Consider the following 14,411-nt stretch of genomic DNA (forward strand, 5'->3'; position numbering starts at 1 on the left):
TATCAACAAAATAGATGCATTTTTAGATAAAAAAAACATCTATTTTAGACCCAAAATGAAAAACTTAAATTTTCAGTTTTTAAAACTAATTTTAAAAAACGAGAAAATTAATTTTTTATTTAAGGAGCTAAATTTTTAACTAAAAAGATGAACTTTCCATAGAAAAAGATAATTTTTGAATGAAGAAAAAACAATGCAGCCAAATTGTAGAATTTTTAAGCCAAGAAGACGAATTTTCTACAAAACAGTTAAACTTTCAACCGGAAAAATTTCATTTTCAAGCAAGCAGCTGAATTTTCAACACAAAAGGTTGACTTTTTAACCAAATTGTTGGATTTTCAGTAAAATGGTCAAATTTTTAACAAAAGAATTACATTCTCCACAAAACAATTAATTTTTCAACCAAATAACCAAATTTAAAACCAAAAATTCAATTATTTAAGTGGAAGACCGAAGAAAAGAGAGAAGTACACGAGAGGCAATAGGAATTTTGAGAATTCAGACTGACGAATTATAGTTTAAATAAATATTTAAGTTTATTTTTAATACTTTCAAAATATTAGTTCAGAAAATTGGAAATTTTCCTTAGAAAATCAATTTTTCACACACATATTTTAAGGAAAAAGGGGAATTTAAAAAAGAGAAAACTCAAGAGGAAAAACTAACATCTAGAATTCTAAAATTTCAAGGGCTAATGATCAATTCGAAACAAAAATAAAAAAAATGTTAACAAAGAATTCTTAATTGTTTTATTAATAGTGCAAGAAAAAAAATCCATAATTGAAATAATAAATCGAAAAGTCTAAAGCTGCTTTGTTTTCGCCAAGTTTTCATCGAAACCATGACTTGAAAGTGGACCAATTTGTCAGAGATGTTAACAACATTGTGAAAAGTAATGCATAATTTTTTTACAAGTGCATCCTGTCCCTCGGAGCTCTTTGGGACCTTGGTGGCTTCCGAGTCCTGAGGATGCTTTCTCTTCCTGCTGATGGGGCTCTCAGCTGAGGCATCCCTGTCATTTTTCGGAGCGTCCTCCGAAGACGAGGGTAGGGACTCCGCGCTTTTGGAGCAACTTTCCACCCTCCTTCCTTTTTCCACAGTTTCTGACTTATTTTCTTCTGCTGCCTCCACGGTCTCAACGCGAGGCGAAGACATTTCGCAACGCGAACGAAAAACTCCAATTTAACACAACACTCTCACGACACTATCCTCACTTCCAAGCCGACATTTATACTGAAAATGCTGTGCAGGCGATCAGGGAAATTTGTAAATAAGAGAGAAAAATAAAAAACTGGCTTCTAATCTTATTATGACCGGTAACATCGAATACAATCAACCGCTCCAAACGTTTCCATACACATGTCTTTAACGCATCAGTATCAGAAATTTGACGCGAGATCAGCTTTTATCTCTCGAGCAAGGTGAGTTTCCATTTTGTACGATACACATTGGTCCAATCAGAAGCCGCGCGATTATCCTCGGCCTATTCTCATTGGTTGAGGATAAAAAGCCAGGAAACAACTTGCGGGTCAGTGTTTATAGTTTATCTCCTCCGATGGCTTCTCTACTCTACTCTCTCTAGTCCAATATAATTATTATTCCAAAAAGGCTATCAAAATTGGAAAAAAAATCTTTGTATCCAATTCCTAAAAGTCGTTTGAGTGTCAACATATGAAAGGTCATGAGTACAATGAATTTTAGACTCCTGCTTTTGGAGCTTATATCAGTTTCTAGTTTCTATCTTCCCGGGGTGGATGTTTTTATTACTCCATTTGTTAATAGTGTAAAAATTAGTCGCAAAAGTTAGGATTTTGGAAAAGTCAGTTGCAATGAGATTAGTTTTAACGGCTAAAAGTGATTGATTCGTCGCCGTGCTTCGTTTTGCAAAAAGTGACAATCTAATAAAAGGACTTCATAACCCATCTTCTGAAAAAACCGAGGTATTTACAGTGCTGATGAATTTGGTAAAAAGACGTATTAATAATGTCAAATTCTCCCGGAAAATTACTCTTGTCAATTACTCAACCAAAGATCATCTACTATCTGATCTAGATAAGCCGCGAGACTTCTTATCTGACAGCTTATCTAAACTTGCCGAGGACGGGGCAAAGATAAACAGTCGTGTTTTACGTTGTTCAAACTTGAATGTTGTTTTCCCGTAGATAATTTCCTCAGAGGTAGAAAACCTATTGCTTGCGATGAGAGTATATTGTCTGGTGAAAATAGTGTATTTTAGGTATTACGATTCATTTGTGTAGTCACGAATTCCATCGGATCACGTAGGACCATGGACAGTTTCCCACAGCAGAGGTACGAAACCAAGATCGAGGGTTTCGATTCATGCATGATTGATGCAAACCAGCAGCAAGATATGACTCAGACTGTCAGTGGACAAACTCCTGCTCAGCAGACTCAGCTGGACAACCAGGAAAATCGTGAAGCAGCGATACCTCAGCAACAGTCGCAACATTTACAAAATCAGGTCCCTCCCTTGGCACAAAATGCTCAACAACACATGACACTCACCCCGGTGCGATTACCTGCGATATTAGACGGAGAATTTTTCTCCGTTATTAGACTTGAAGACACCAATGTCACTGTTCGATGTCTGCAGTGCCAAAAACTCCTCAACGGTAACCTCAAGTCCACTGGAAATTTTCTCAGTCACATCAAAGTTAGTAGAATATTTTTAACTGATGCTTTTGTTGGTAAGGGCCAGGGTGGCGGGGAAAATTTTATAAATCTTTGGAAAAAAGTCAGTCCGATCATTCAGTCAGGATGTACGGTCTTTCCCATTTTCTTTCTAAAAATACCTTATTTTAATGTGCAATTGTTCGTTTTACAGCTAAAAAATTATTATGTTCAAATCTTGAATATCAGCGTGGCCACTGAATCGGGAAATGAGAGTGAATTATTTTTACTGGATATTTTACAAATTAGTTTGATTGTTATCTTTTAAAATTATAATATTCAGTTTAGAATTTGTAATTCAAAAATCTTTTATTTTAGATGTTAATTTTTAAACTAATATTTTAATTTAAAGAATTTTATAATTCAGTTTTAAAGACATGAAAAATTACAAATTAGAAGCGCTAGAAATTTCAAGTTTTATATAAAATTTTACAAGACAATTAGGAATCAGTTCACAATTTTAGAATTTCTCGATTTTAACGTTAAAAATAGAACTGTTTCAATTGGAAAGTCTCGTTAAACAAATGTAAATTCCCAATTGAAACTGTATAATATATTTTCAATTTTTAAATAACTGCAAAATAATATATTCATACTTAAAGGCTTTTAGTAGGTTTCAAATATTAGGTCAGTTTAAACTATTCCATTTTTTAGTAATTTTATTTGAAATTTTTTTAATTAAGAAAAAGAACAATTACTTAAAATTTAGAAATATCTGACTATTCTTTTAAAATCATTAATTATAAACAAAATATTGAAATTCGTACTAAAATTATGGTGCGACAGCTCAACGACCTGATTTAAAACAAAATATAGATTTTGGCAGATTGCAAACAAAAAAGTTGAAAGTGTTTTAAGAAATTTCAGAGACTACAAAAGAATAAAAAACAATTCCTAAGAAATTTAAAAATGTTTTTTTTTCATTTTGAAAAATTATTTCTAAGAGAATATTTAAAAAGATTTACAAAATTATCAAAAATTGAATGTAGAAGATATTAAGAACCTTTCTTTAATTTTGCATGATTTTAACCAAATTTTCAGAAAAAAATGATAGGAAAAATTCGAATCATTTTAAGGATTTTCACACTAGTAAAAATAAAAATAATTAAACTTTTAATTATAGAAGTGTTTAATTTGTAATGAAATGTAATCGTTCAATTTTTAATTTTTGTAGCTTAACATTGGCTAAAATTGATTGATTCTTCAATTCAGAGCGTTTAAAAAAACTTAATGTCAAAGTTTACCTGCATTCAATTAACAATTTTGCAGTTGAAAAGTGTTAGAAGCTTCTATTTCATACGTGTAAATTATTGAGCACTTAAATACAACATTTCTGAAGTATAAAATCCAAGAGTTCCACCTCGAGTGTTTTAATTTGCAGCTCAGCTTTTCATACTTCAAATGAAAAAATGTTCATCTTCAGAGTACAATTTTTTAAATTTCATTGACCGTGAAAATTGTTTTCGAACCGGGAAATGACCGGGAATTTGTTTCTTTTATTAAAACGGCGACTCTGATTATGATTCCGCGAGTAGTGAAAGCTGTTTTGATCTTACAGAATTATCTATTGTAATTAATTTACCTTTTTTAAATTTGATTAATTTTAAACTAAACTATTTAAAATTTAAATAAGATTTTAATATTAGAATATTTTAACTGATGCTCTTATTGGTAACGTCCAACCTTTCTCCTTTTATTTTTAAAAATGATCCAGGAATTTTACAAAAATTTAGAAGAAAAATCTCTCCAACTTTAATTTCAACCGTTTTTTTTAAATAATTAATTAAATTGTTATTTTTTTCATTTATATTGTTCAGCTCAGAATGCGTAATTCAAAAATCGTTCACTTAACCAATCTTCCATTTTAGATCTTAATTTTTAAGTGTATATTTTAATTTAAAGAATTTTAAAATGCATTTCATTTAAAATCAGTATTTATCAATTAAATATTCAAAACGAAAGAAAAAAAACTAAATTTTGAATTTTAATTGTTCTATTTAAAATATTAAATTTGTAAATAAAATTGTTTAATTTTGATGTATAAATAAAAATTAACACCTATTATTCTTACAAAATGATTGAGTAAGTTGAAGAGATATTTAGAAGTTTTGAAATAATTCAAAATGAATTTGGAATACTATTTTTAATTTTTAAGCGTACATTTTTAATTGTTGAAAATTCAATAATTTAATCAAAATTTCAATCCATAAACATTTTTTTGTTGACAAAAAAGTCGATGTTTTCGTAAGTACTTTGTCATTGGTAAATAATATTTCGGCAAATTGATAGTCATCCATTTCACTCTCAGATATGAAGTTTTAGAGAATTGAAAAAATTCCAACACTAATCATCTCCTCATTAAACAATTAAAAACTAAAAGCGTTTGAAATTGAATTTTTTTTATAGAAAACGTTTTAAGTTGATCAAGTGTAAAAATAAATTTATTAATGTTTTAAAAAATTGAACTGTAGTTTGAGCATTAAAAATTGAACAATAATTGATTTAACAAGACAATTCTGAACTGGTTAAAAATTAAACAATTTACAGATTTTAATGTTAAAAATTGAACTATTTAAACTGTCATTAATTTTGTAATAGTAACTTGAAATTCATAAAATAATAATTAAACGCTTTTATTCCATTTTAAATCATTCAAATATTTATTCAGTTATGTCACACTTTTAACCCATTCTATTGAAAATTTAATTAAAAAGTAACAATTCTTTAATATTTAGAAATATATGACTCTTCGTTTAAGATGGGCAATTAGAAATAAAATATTGAAAAATTTACAATTTAAAACTGAATTGTATAAATTAGCCTGCAATCATTAAAATTTCTGATTGTTATTTTAAACTTGGAACTTCAAAATTTTAATTATTCAATTTTTAATTTGTAAGTGAATGTGTAGAATTCCGATGTATAAATAACAATTGAACTATTATTGAATTAGAACGTCATTTTTCCATCAAATTAATTTATTTTCAATCTTTTTTTTTACGATTTAAATAAAAATTACGCAACATACCAAAAAATAATCCATAAAGAATTTGTGGATCTTTTTCAGTTGAACAACTTTTGTCTATTAATTTTTGTTCGTATCTTGTGTCGTTTTTTTTTACAATTGTTGTTATTTTTAATCTTATTATTTACGAATAAAACAAAAACTAAGCATCCTATCAACAAGTGATTCATAAAAAATGTGTAGATCTTTTTTTAGTTTACAATCTTTGTCAATTCTTATTTTTTAGTAGCTTGTTTCATTTGTCCAAAAATTTTAATTTTTTAACTCAATTTTTTACTATCAAAACAAGAATTGCGCGTTCCATCCAAAAATGATTAACAAAAAATTCATACTTTTACGGTGAATAACTTTTGTTTATTAATTTTTTCGAACTTTGCGTTTTTTCCCAAACATTTAATTTTGTTTTATTTTTCACGTTATTTTTAATAATTAAAAGAAAAACTACGTATCCTATCCAAAAACGATTATTAACAAATTTGTAGCTCTTTTTTTGGGTGTAAAACTTTTGTCTGTTTATTTTTTCATAGCTTGTGTCGTTTGTCCAATAATTTAATTTGTTTATTTTCGATGTTGTTTTTTAACGAAAAAAAAACAACAAAAAATACACGTTTTATCAAAAAGTGATTAATTGTTTGACTGAAAAATGAAATTTTAAATTATTTTTTGCGCTATTAAAATTTGAAAAAAAAAATCATTTTCGTTTTTTTTTTAATATTGCAAATTCTAGAACTGTGATCATTTTCTTTTTATCGAAAAGTCATAAGAATATTTCCTTCCGATTCCAGTAGTATGAATAGCCGTACATAGGGCTTTTAAATCGTGAAAAAATGGCCTCAAACACTGAAAATGCTCTATCTTATAAAATTTGTATTCAAAATAGCTGGGTAACGAACTTGACCTTCAGTTTTCGACACTAAAAGAGTGTATGAAAGGCCAATCTAATAGATTGAGCTTTCTCAAATTTTGTTTTGGTTATATTTCGTTAACCTGTAGATTAGAGAGCAAAATTATTTATTCAAAAAAGGTATTAGCAGTATGTTGACAATTTGAATAAAAAATTTTTAATTAAATTAAAGATCTGTTATGTCATTCTTAATTTGTAACATCTGAAGTAAAAATTCACCTGGGATAATAAACATTTCATTTCAAGTTTGCTATTTTAAAGGTATAACTTTCGATGATGAAAGAACTTGGTTCCTTAAGATTGTTAGATAATAATTTAGAGGTCCATTATGTCTTAATACAAACATTTAAACTATAACGTTATCTAATCCTAAAAATAAAATCTAATCTGAAGTAAATTTACGAGTCTCCAACGAGATTTTTATCATTAAAGATTAAAGTGTATCGTTCGTTGATGATTGTTCAAGGGTGTCTAATGATCAAATAATTTGAAATTCCCGGTTTTTCCTATTTCCAATTTACAAATGTCTTTTTCTAATTTGTCCCAAACTAACGCATATAAATAGAAATTTTAACAAATGGGGAGACCACCCTGCAGTAGATATAGATTCTACAGTTGATAATCATTAATTTAAAATAATAATTTATGTAAAATAATTTATTGTTCATGCATGATATGTGTTAATATACTAAAATTAGAAATGATTATTTTACTTATATTTTTGATTATAATTAATTATGTCAGGATGAATACAATTATTTACTTAAATATAAATTGAAACTTGCATTGCTAATCACAAGTATGACACCACATTTTTATCGTCGATATCTTAGAATTTCTATTAATTTTCATTATAATCCTATCTAAAAAATAGGTGGAATGAAATTACCGAAAATCTCGCGCTCATTGTTGTTGACTACCTGATTGGTTGTGTACTGCGCGAATATGACTTTAAGTGGCTGTTTTCAGTTTGTTCTTGTGAATTTTATCAAATTTGGAAATCTAAATTTCCAAATGAGGAATTTTAAATAAAAAAATTTAGTTTCTTAAAGAGAAACTTGAAATAATACGTATTTATTTGTATGTAAAGATAAAGAACTTTCTGCACCGTCAATTTAGTAAATAAAAATTTCCGAATAAGAGATTCTATTTCATAGTAAAATTATTTTTGAATGTTTATAAACATTATTGATAAAAGAGAAAATTTAATTAAAATTATTTTTTAATATTGGGAAATAATTATGTTTTCAACATTTCACTACCAAACGATAATTTGTGAAATTTTTTACGTGTTTAAAGAGGCGAGAAAACTGAAATTATAGTTAACAAAAAATTACCAGTATTGACAAGTTTTAAACAAAATGTTTATTTTTGAAGATTTTTAACTAGAATCCTGACGATTTTTAAGGATTTTGAAGGTTTTAAGGTAATGAATTTTCTTCCTGTAATTTCTGGAAAGGGTTAAAGAAATTCTTTTTTATTTATTAATTTGAAGAAAATATTTAAGAATGTTTCTAAAATTTCGGGAAATAATGCAGAACATTTCAAGATAATAAAGTTTTCGAACAAAATAGAATGATTTTAAGAGATATTTAGAAGTTTTGAAAGGATAGAAGGATCATTTTATTCAAAACAAAATCAAGATTTTTTTAAGTCTTAACAAAAAATGTAAAGGATTTTAAAGAATTTTAAAGGTTTCAAAATACATAAAAAATCTTATTAAGATTTTCCGGAAAATTTTTAATGATTTTTTATTCAACAAGATTTATTGCAAAAGAATAATTTAAAAAAAAATCAAAACATTGTAAAGCATTTTCAAAAAGGGGAATAAAAACGAATCCAGAAGATTTTATGGCCATTTTGGGAATAATTGGAATAAGTTTAAAAGATATTTAGGAATCTTAGAACTTATGAAAAGGTTAGGAATATTTTAAAACTTTCAAAAATTTCCGAAAATTTAACAAATATTTTTTAATTTTTTATAATCATCAAACAGCCCAACATCTTTTAGACTGACTCGTGTTTTTCTTAAATTTGGTAAAATCCTGTAAAAGAAAAAGAAAAAAATCATAGAAATGTTCTAAATACTTCTTCGAGATACCTGACATTTTTAAAAATCGTATTGAATTTTCACGAGAAACCTAGGAAAAAGTTATTTATTTAACATTGAAGCAAATAAATAAACTTGAAAAATAAATAGTTATATAATAAATAGTTTTAACATCAACTATTATATTTTTTTAAACTACTTTGTTAAAAATGTACTTGTTTGCTTGAAGATTCATAATTTTAGTTCAAAATTCATCTCTGGTTCGATGAATAACTAGTTTGTTAAATATTCGTCTTTTTTTTGCATAAAATTAATCTTCTTAGTTGAAAAATCACTTCTTGGTTAAATATTTAACTATTATGCAAGATATTTAATTTCAAAAAATTTTGTTTCAGAGAGTCCATCCATTTATGGTTGAAAAAATAAAATGTAAATCGAATCAAAGAAGACCAGCAGTCATATATATAGATTTATCAGCAGAAAGATGTCCAGAAATTGTGAGGGCGAAGCGAGGATACAGAAAATACTACAAAATGGTAAATATTTCCCCAAACAATAAAAAAATTGAATGAAATTTCTAAAGCGTTTTTCAAAATGCATCAATGCGTCAATTTTTTGTTTGTTTGTTTAAATGAAACTGTTTTTTAAAATTAAATATTCAAATGTTTTTTTGGTTGAAATATCAATTACAACCTTTTTTGTTCAGAATTCACTTTTTCGGAACAAAGATTAAATTACATGGTGGAAAGTTAAACATTTTTTAAAAATGAATATTTTTGGTTGAAGATTCATAATTTTAATCGAGAATTTATCTCTTTGGTATGAAAAATGAGCTATTTTGTGAAAAATACGTTTTTTCTCTTGCTGAAAATGAGTGATTTTTTATTGAAAATTTAACTATTTTGTTGGATTTTTTTGTTGTGAATTAATTTTTTTTCTTGATTGTAACTAATTTTTTTTTTTGGTTGAAAAATTCTTATTTTGATTAGTAAAATAGTCATCAGTTTGGTTAAAATTTTTTTTTTTAAACTGGTAATGTATTTATTCCATTTTTAGTTGAAAATTGATCTTCCTTAGTTGAAAATTCAGCTATTTGATTCAACATTTATCTTTTTAGTTAAAAATTCAACCATTTCATTGAAAATTCATGTCTGTTGTTAAAAAATCGTCTTTTTTTGGTAGAAAATTAATCTTCTTATTTAAAAATTAATATTTGTGGTTAGAAGGTAAAGTATTCCAGTTAAATTTTAATCATTTTAGTTGAAAAGATATCTTTTTTGTTGAAAAGTAAAAACACTCGGTTAAAGATTAAACTCTTTTGTTAAAAATTAATCTTTTTGGTTCAAAATCAATCTATTCCAGTTGAATATTTTTCAATTTAATTAAAAATTCATCACTTTGGTTGCATTTTTTTTAATTAATTTTTTCTAAACTAAAAATGTATCTACTCCAGTAGAATTTTCCATAATTTTAGTTAAAAATTCAGCTCTATTTGGTGGAACATTAATTTTTTTAATTGCAAATTTCACAATTCAATTTTTGTCTACAAATTATATTATTTAGATAATCATTCGACTTCTTTTTAGAAATTAATCTTCTTGGTTGAAAATAATTTTTTGTTGAAAATTCAACAGTTTAGTTGAAAATTAATTTTGTCAACTGCAAATTTAATTAATCCATTTCTGGTGGAAAATTGATCTTTTGTTCAAAATTCATCTATTCCAGTAGAAGATTTATAATTCTAATTGAAAATTTGTCAATGGTTGGCATTTTTTAAATTTGAAAAATCCTCTTTTTTGTTTTTAATAAAACTACTTGGTTAAAAGTTAAACTTTCTTGTTAAAAATTATTTTTTTTTAGATTTATCCATACTAGTTGAAGATTCATGGTTTTAGTCAAATATGCATTTTTTTGGTCGAAAATTAAACTCCTGTTAAAAATTCATCTTTTTCGTTTAAAATTGAAGTATTCCAATTGAAAATAAATCATTTTAGTTAAAATTTCATAACTTTGGTTGAAGTTTCTTTTTTGATGGAAAAATAATTTTTTAACTGAAAATTTAACTATTCCATTTTTTGTTGAAAACTGACACTTTTTAGTTAAAAATTCAGCTATTTGTTTGAGAAATTTTATTTTTCAGTTTAAATTTCATATTTTTGGTTTAAAAATGGTTTTTGTAATCAAGATTTAATTATTTATTTTGTTTTTTCTTTGGCTTAAAATTAATTTTTTGACTGCAATTTTAGCTAATCCAGTTGCAACTTGAACTATTTTGTTAAAAAAAATTTTTATTGAAACTGTAAATATTCAACATTTAGTTAGAAAATTATTTTTTTTAGTTAAAAATGTTGAGGTTTTTGGTAGAAATTGATCTTTCTGTTTGAAGTTTTAATGATTCTATTTTAAGATTCATCATTCTAGTTGAATGTTCATTTTTTTGGTTAAAAATTAAACTCCTTTTAAAAATGCATCTTTTTCGTTTAAAATGGAAGTATTCCAATTGAAAATAAATCATTTTAGTTAAAATTTCATAACTTTGGTTGAAGTTTCTTTTTTGGTGGAAAATTAATTTTTTAACTGAAAATTTAACTATTCCATTTTTTGTTAAAAACTGATATTTTTAGTTAAAAATTTAGCTATTTGTTTGAGACATGATATTTTTCAGTTAAAAATTCATATATTTGGTTAAAAAATGGTCTTTTTTTGGAAAAAATTATTCTTTTTGGTTAAAAATTCAACTATTTTATTCAAAATGCATATATCTTTTTGAAGAAGCAATATTTTTACTGTTTTGAATTTAAAAGGGTTTAAATGGAATTTAATTTGATACCTATAGCAATTTTACCTAAATATGCACTGAAAATTAATTATTAGAATATAAAATATTCTTTTTGAATTATTATTAAAATTCATGGACTTTAGAGACAAATTAAAAAAATGATGAATTATATTTTTAGTATTATTTAATCATTCAATTATTCTATGGTGCTAATGAATTATGATTAAGAATATCTTGTAATATAATTTGTCAAAATTAATTTAATCTGTAGAAACTGATAAAAAAACTATAATAACCTAATGAAACTGTATGCATATTCCTAGTGGATTGTTAAAAAAAAACGAAATATTTTAATGGCTCCGTACTATGGAAAATTAGACTTGCTCATTTATAAACTGATTGACACTTGCAGGAAGATTGTCAGCAAATGATTGAAGAAACACCAAATTACGAACAAACTTCTGAATGGACAGATTCATCAATAATCCGCAGGCGGAGATCGGAAGAACCGGAATCTAGTGAAGTGATGAAAGCTGGCCACAATAATTCCCTCGTTATCGAAGACGAGTTTGATGCAATCGGTAGAAATGTTGCTGCAAAACTTCGAAATATGCGGCTTGACCAAAGAATTATAGCTGAAAAACTTCTAAACGACATTCTCTTCGAAGCACAACTTGGTAATCTTCACAGAGATTCGAACATACACGTTTGAGAAAAAAAATTTACCTTTTTTATTGAAGCATCTGGGCTGGCGAGAATGTACAATAGATAATTTTATCATAATTATTAAAATATAATCGACAGTCGAACATGAGCAGCAAATTCGGTAAAATTTGTGAAAAAATCTTGAACAAAAGAAAAGGAACCTCAGCGGAACGAAGGTTTGGATTTATTTTGTCACTCTTCTTATTAAGAATGATAAGTTATTTATTATGAAATCAAATCTAAAATTTGCCGCTCCCTTTGTGGATTACATTTTAATAGTCCAGTGCTCAAAACCTCTAGGATTTTAATTTTTAATCTTTAATATTTTTAAACTGGACAGTAGGTTTTGTTGATAACACAAAATGCTGTATATATATACCAAATTTATTTACATCGAACTTTAATAGTTTACAGCGACGTTTATTAAAAAGCAATAGGTTTTTAATTTTATGTCATCGAGATTTTGTATATTTATTGCTAGATATGGGAAATTATTTCTCAATCGGCTCAACTTTAAGATATTTTCAAAAGCCTGTAACTAACTTTCTACTAATGTGATAGCCAATTTTTATGAGGGTTTTTGAAGTGGTTTTTGACACCCTTTTACCCTATTTTACCATTTATAAAAATGTTTATCCAGTGAGTTGCAGGCTCTTGAACATATTCCCAGAATATAAAGACAAACGAAGAATATGTGGTGAAAATTTGAGTCAGTTAAGAAATAATGCCTCGTATGTAAGTTTTCAGACTGCAAAATGTACAGTTCAACAATGACTGAGATAGAAGGCACCAAAAATGTTTGGCAAGCCTAAGCGTATTTGCAATACGTTTTGAGATGCTTTTGTATCGCACATTCAAAGGAAATACTTCGAATTCACGAAAGTTACGCTGCGTTTTAAATTTGATAAGAAACGCAAACTTTTTAAGCAAAATGACTTTCGAGTTGCTGGTACATTTAATCAAAGCTGCACATTACACAATGCCCTGTTTTTTTGTGAAGCATCGAAGACTATGAAATTCAGCAAAGACGTGAAATGTTAAAATGCAAGTCAAGAACAAATGCATGTATACAGGGTGTCTATCCTACCGGGGAAAAATGGAATTTTTAGGGAATTTTTTTTAAAATCAGGGAATTTTTTAGAGAGGACACTTAATGTTTTCTTTTAAATTGCAATATTAAATTGAATAACAATGATTCTTTATTTGTAAAAGTAGCTTTATATTACTTTATGGAATCATTTTTTTTGGTTTAAGGTCAATTTTTTAATTTGAAAATTCAACTATTCTGTTTTTGGTTGAAAATTGATCGTTTTTAGTCGAAAATGCAAGTGTCTGTTTGAATTATATTATTTTTTATTACAAATTAAAAACTTTTCTGTTTGAAATATCAACTACTACTTTTTTTTTGTTTCGAATTTTCCTTTTTTTTTACTAAAAATTGATCTATTCCCGTTGCAACTTGAACTATTTCGTTATAAACAAAATTTGTATTGAAAATGTAAATATTCAATATTTAGTTAGAAAATTATATTTTTTAGTTAAATTTTTCTGACTTTTTTGGTAGAAATTAATCTTTCTGTTTGAAATTTAATGATTCTAGTTTAAGACTCATCATTTTAGTTGAAAATTCATGTTTTTGGTTTCAGATTCAAATATTCCAGTAAAAAGATTGATCATTTTAGTTAAAAAAAGTTGTACACTTTGTGGGAAACTGTAACTATTTTTTTTAATTAGTTTTGCTTTTGTTGCAAATTATTATTTTTCTACCGGAAAATGCAACTATTCCAATTGAAAATTACATCCTTTCAGTAGAAACTTTATCTCTTTGGTTAAACATTAATTTTTAACTGAAAATTTAACGGTTCAATTGTTGGTTAATAATTTATAATTTATTTCTTAAAAATTCGTCTTCTTTAGTAAAAATTATTCCTTTCGGTTGAAAATTCATCTTTTTGGTTTAAAAATCAACTATTCCAGTTAAAGATGAATCATTTCAGTTAAAAATACATTTTTTGTTTAAAATTAAACTTTTTGATTAAAAATTTGCCTTTTTGTAATTGATCATTTAAATATTTCGTTAAAAAATCGTCTTTGTGGTAGTAAATTCATTTTTTTTGTATGAAAATTAAAGTATTCCAGCTAAAAATTCATCATCTTTATTAAAAATTCGTGTATTTTCTTAAGTAAAAATTAATGTTTTAGGTTAAAATTTCATTTTTTTTAAATTAACTATTCTAGTTAAAGATGGATCATTTCA

At 26.2% G+C, this 14,411-nt stretch overlaps 2 protein-coding genes across 3 annotated transcripts in view; one reads left to right on the forward strand and one right to left on the reverse strand.

Moving 5' to 3' along the window:
- The window catches only part of LOC117167959 (mRNA cap guanine-N7 methyltransferase), a 17,513-nt gene extending 16,099 nt beyond the window's left edge, over positions 1-1,414 (reverse strand). Inside the window, exon 1 of the mRNA XM_033353228.1 lies at positions 913-1,414. Within this exon, the coding sequence (XP_033209119.1) occupies positions 913-1,155 (243 nt within the window). The 5' untranslated portion in view covers positions 1,156-1,414. The remainder of the gene's footprint in view (positions 1-912) is intronic.
- A 119-nt stretch (positions 1,415-1,533) lies between these two features.
- LOC117167878 lies at positions 1,534-12,221 on the forward strand. Of its 2 annotated transcripts, none has more exons than XM_033353110.1 (4): positions 1,534-2,177; positions 2,259-2,674; positions 9,066-9,206; positions 11,862-12,221. In XM_033353110.1, the coding sequence occupies exons 2-4, from the start codon at positions 2,288-2,290 to the stop codon at positions 12,159-12,161; spliced, it is 828 nt and encodes a 275-aa protein (XP_033209001.1). In that variant the 5' UTR covers positions 1,534-2,177; positions 2,259-2,287; the 3' UTR covers positions 12,162-12,221. The 2 variants fall into 2 exon arrangements, with proteins under 2 accessions (XP_033209001.1, XP_033209002.1); XM_033353111.1 differs by having other exon boundaries at positions 1,534-1,940.
- Positions 12,222-14,411: the final 2,190 nt, after the last annotated feature.

This window comes from Belonocnema kinseyi, chromosome 2 (assembly GCF_010883055.1).
Source record: "Belonocnema kinseyi isolate 2016_QV_RU_SX_M_011 chromosome 2, B_treatae_v1, whole genome shotgun sequence".
Classification (NCBI taxonomy): domain Eukaryota; kingdom Metazoa; phylum Arthropoda; class Insecta; order Hymenoptera; family Cynipidae; genus Belonocnema; species Belonocnema kinseyi.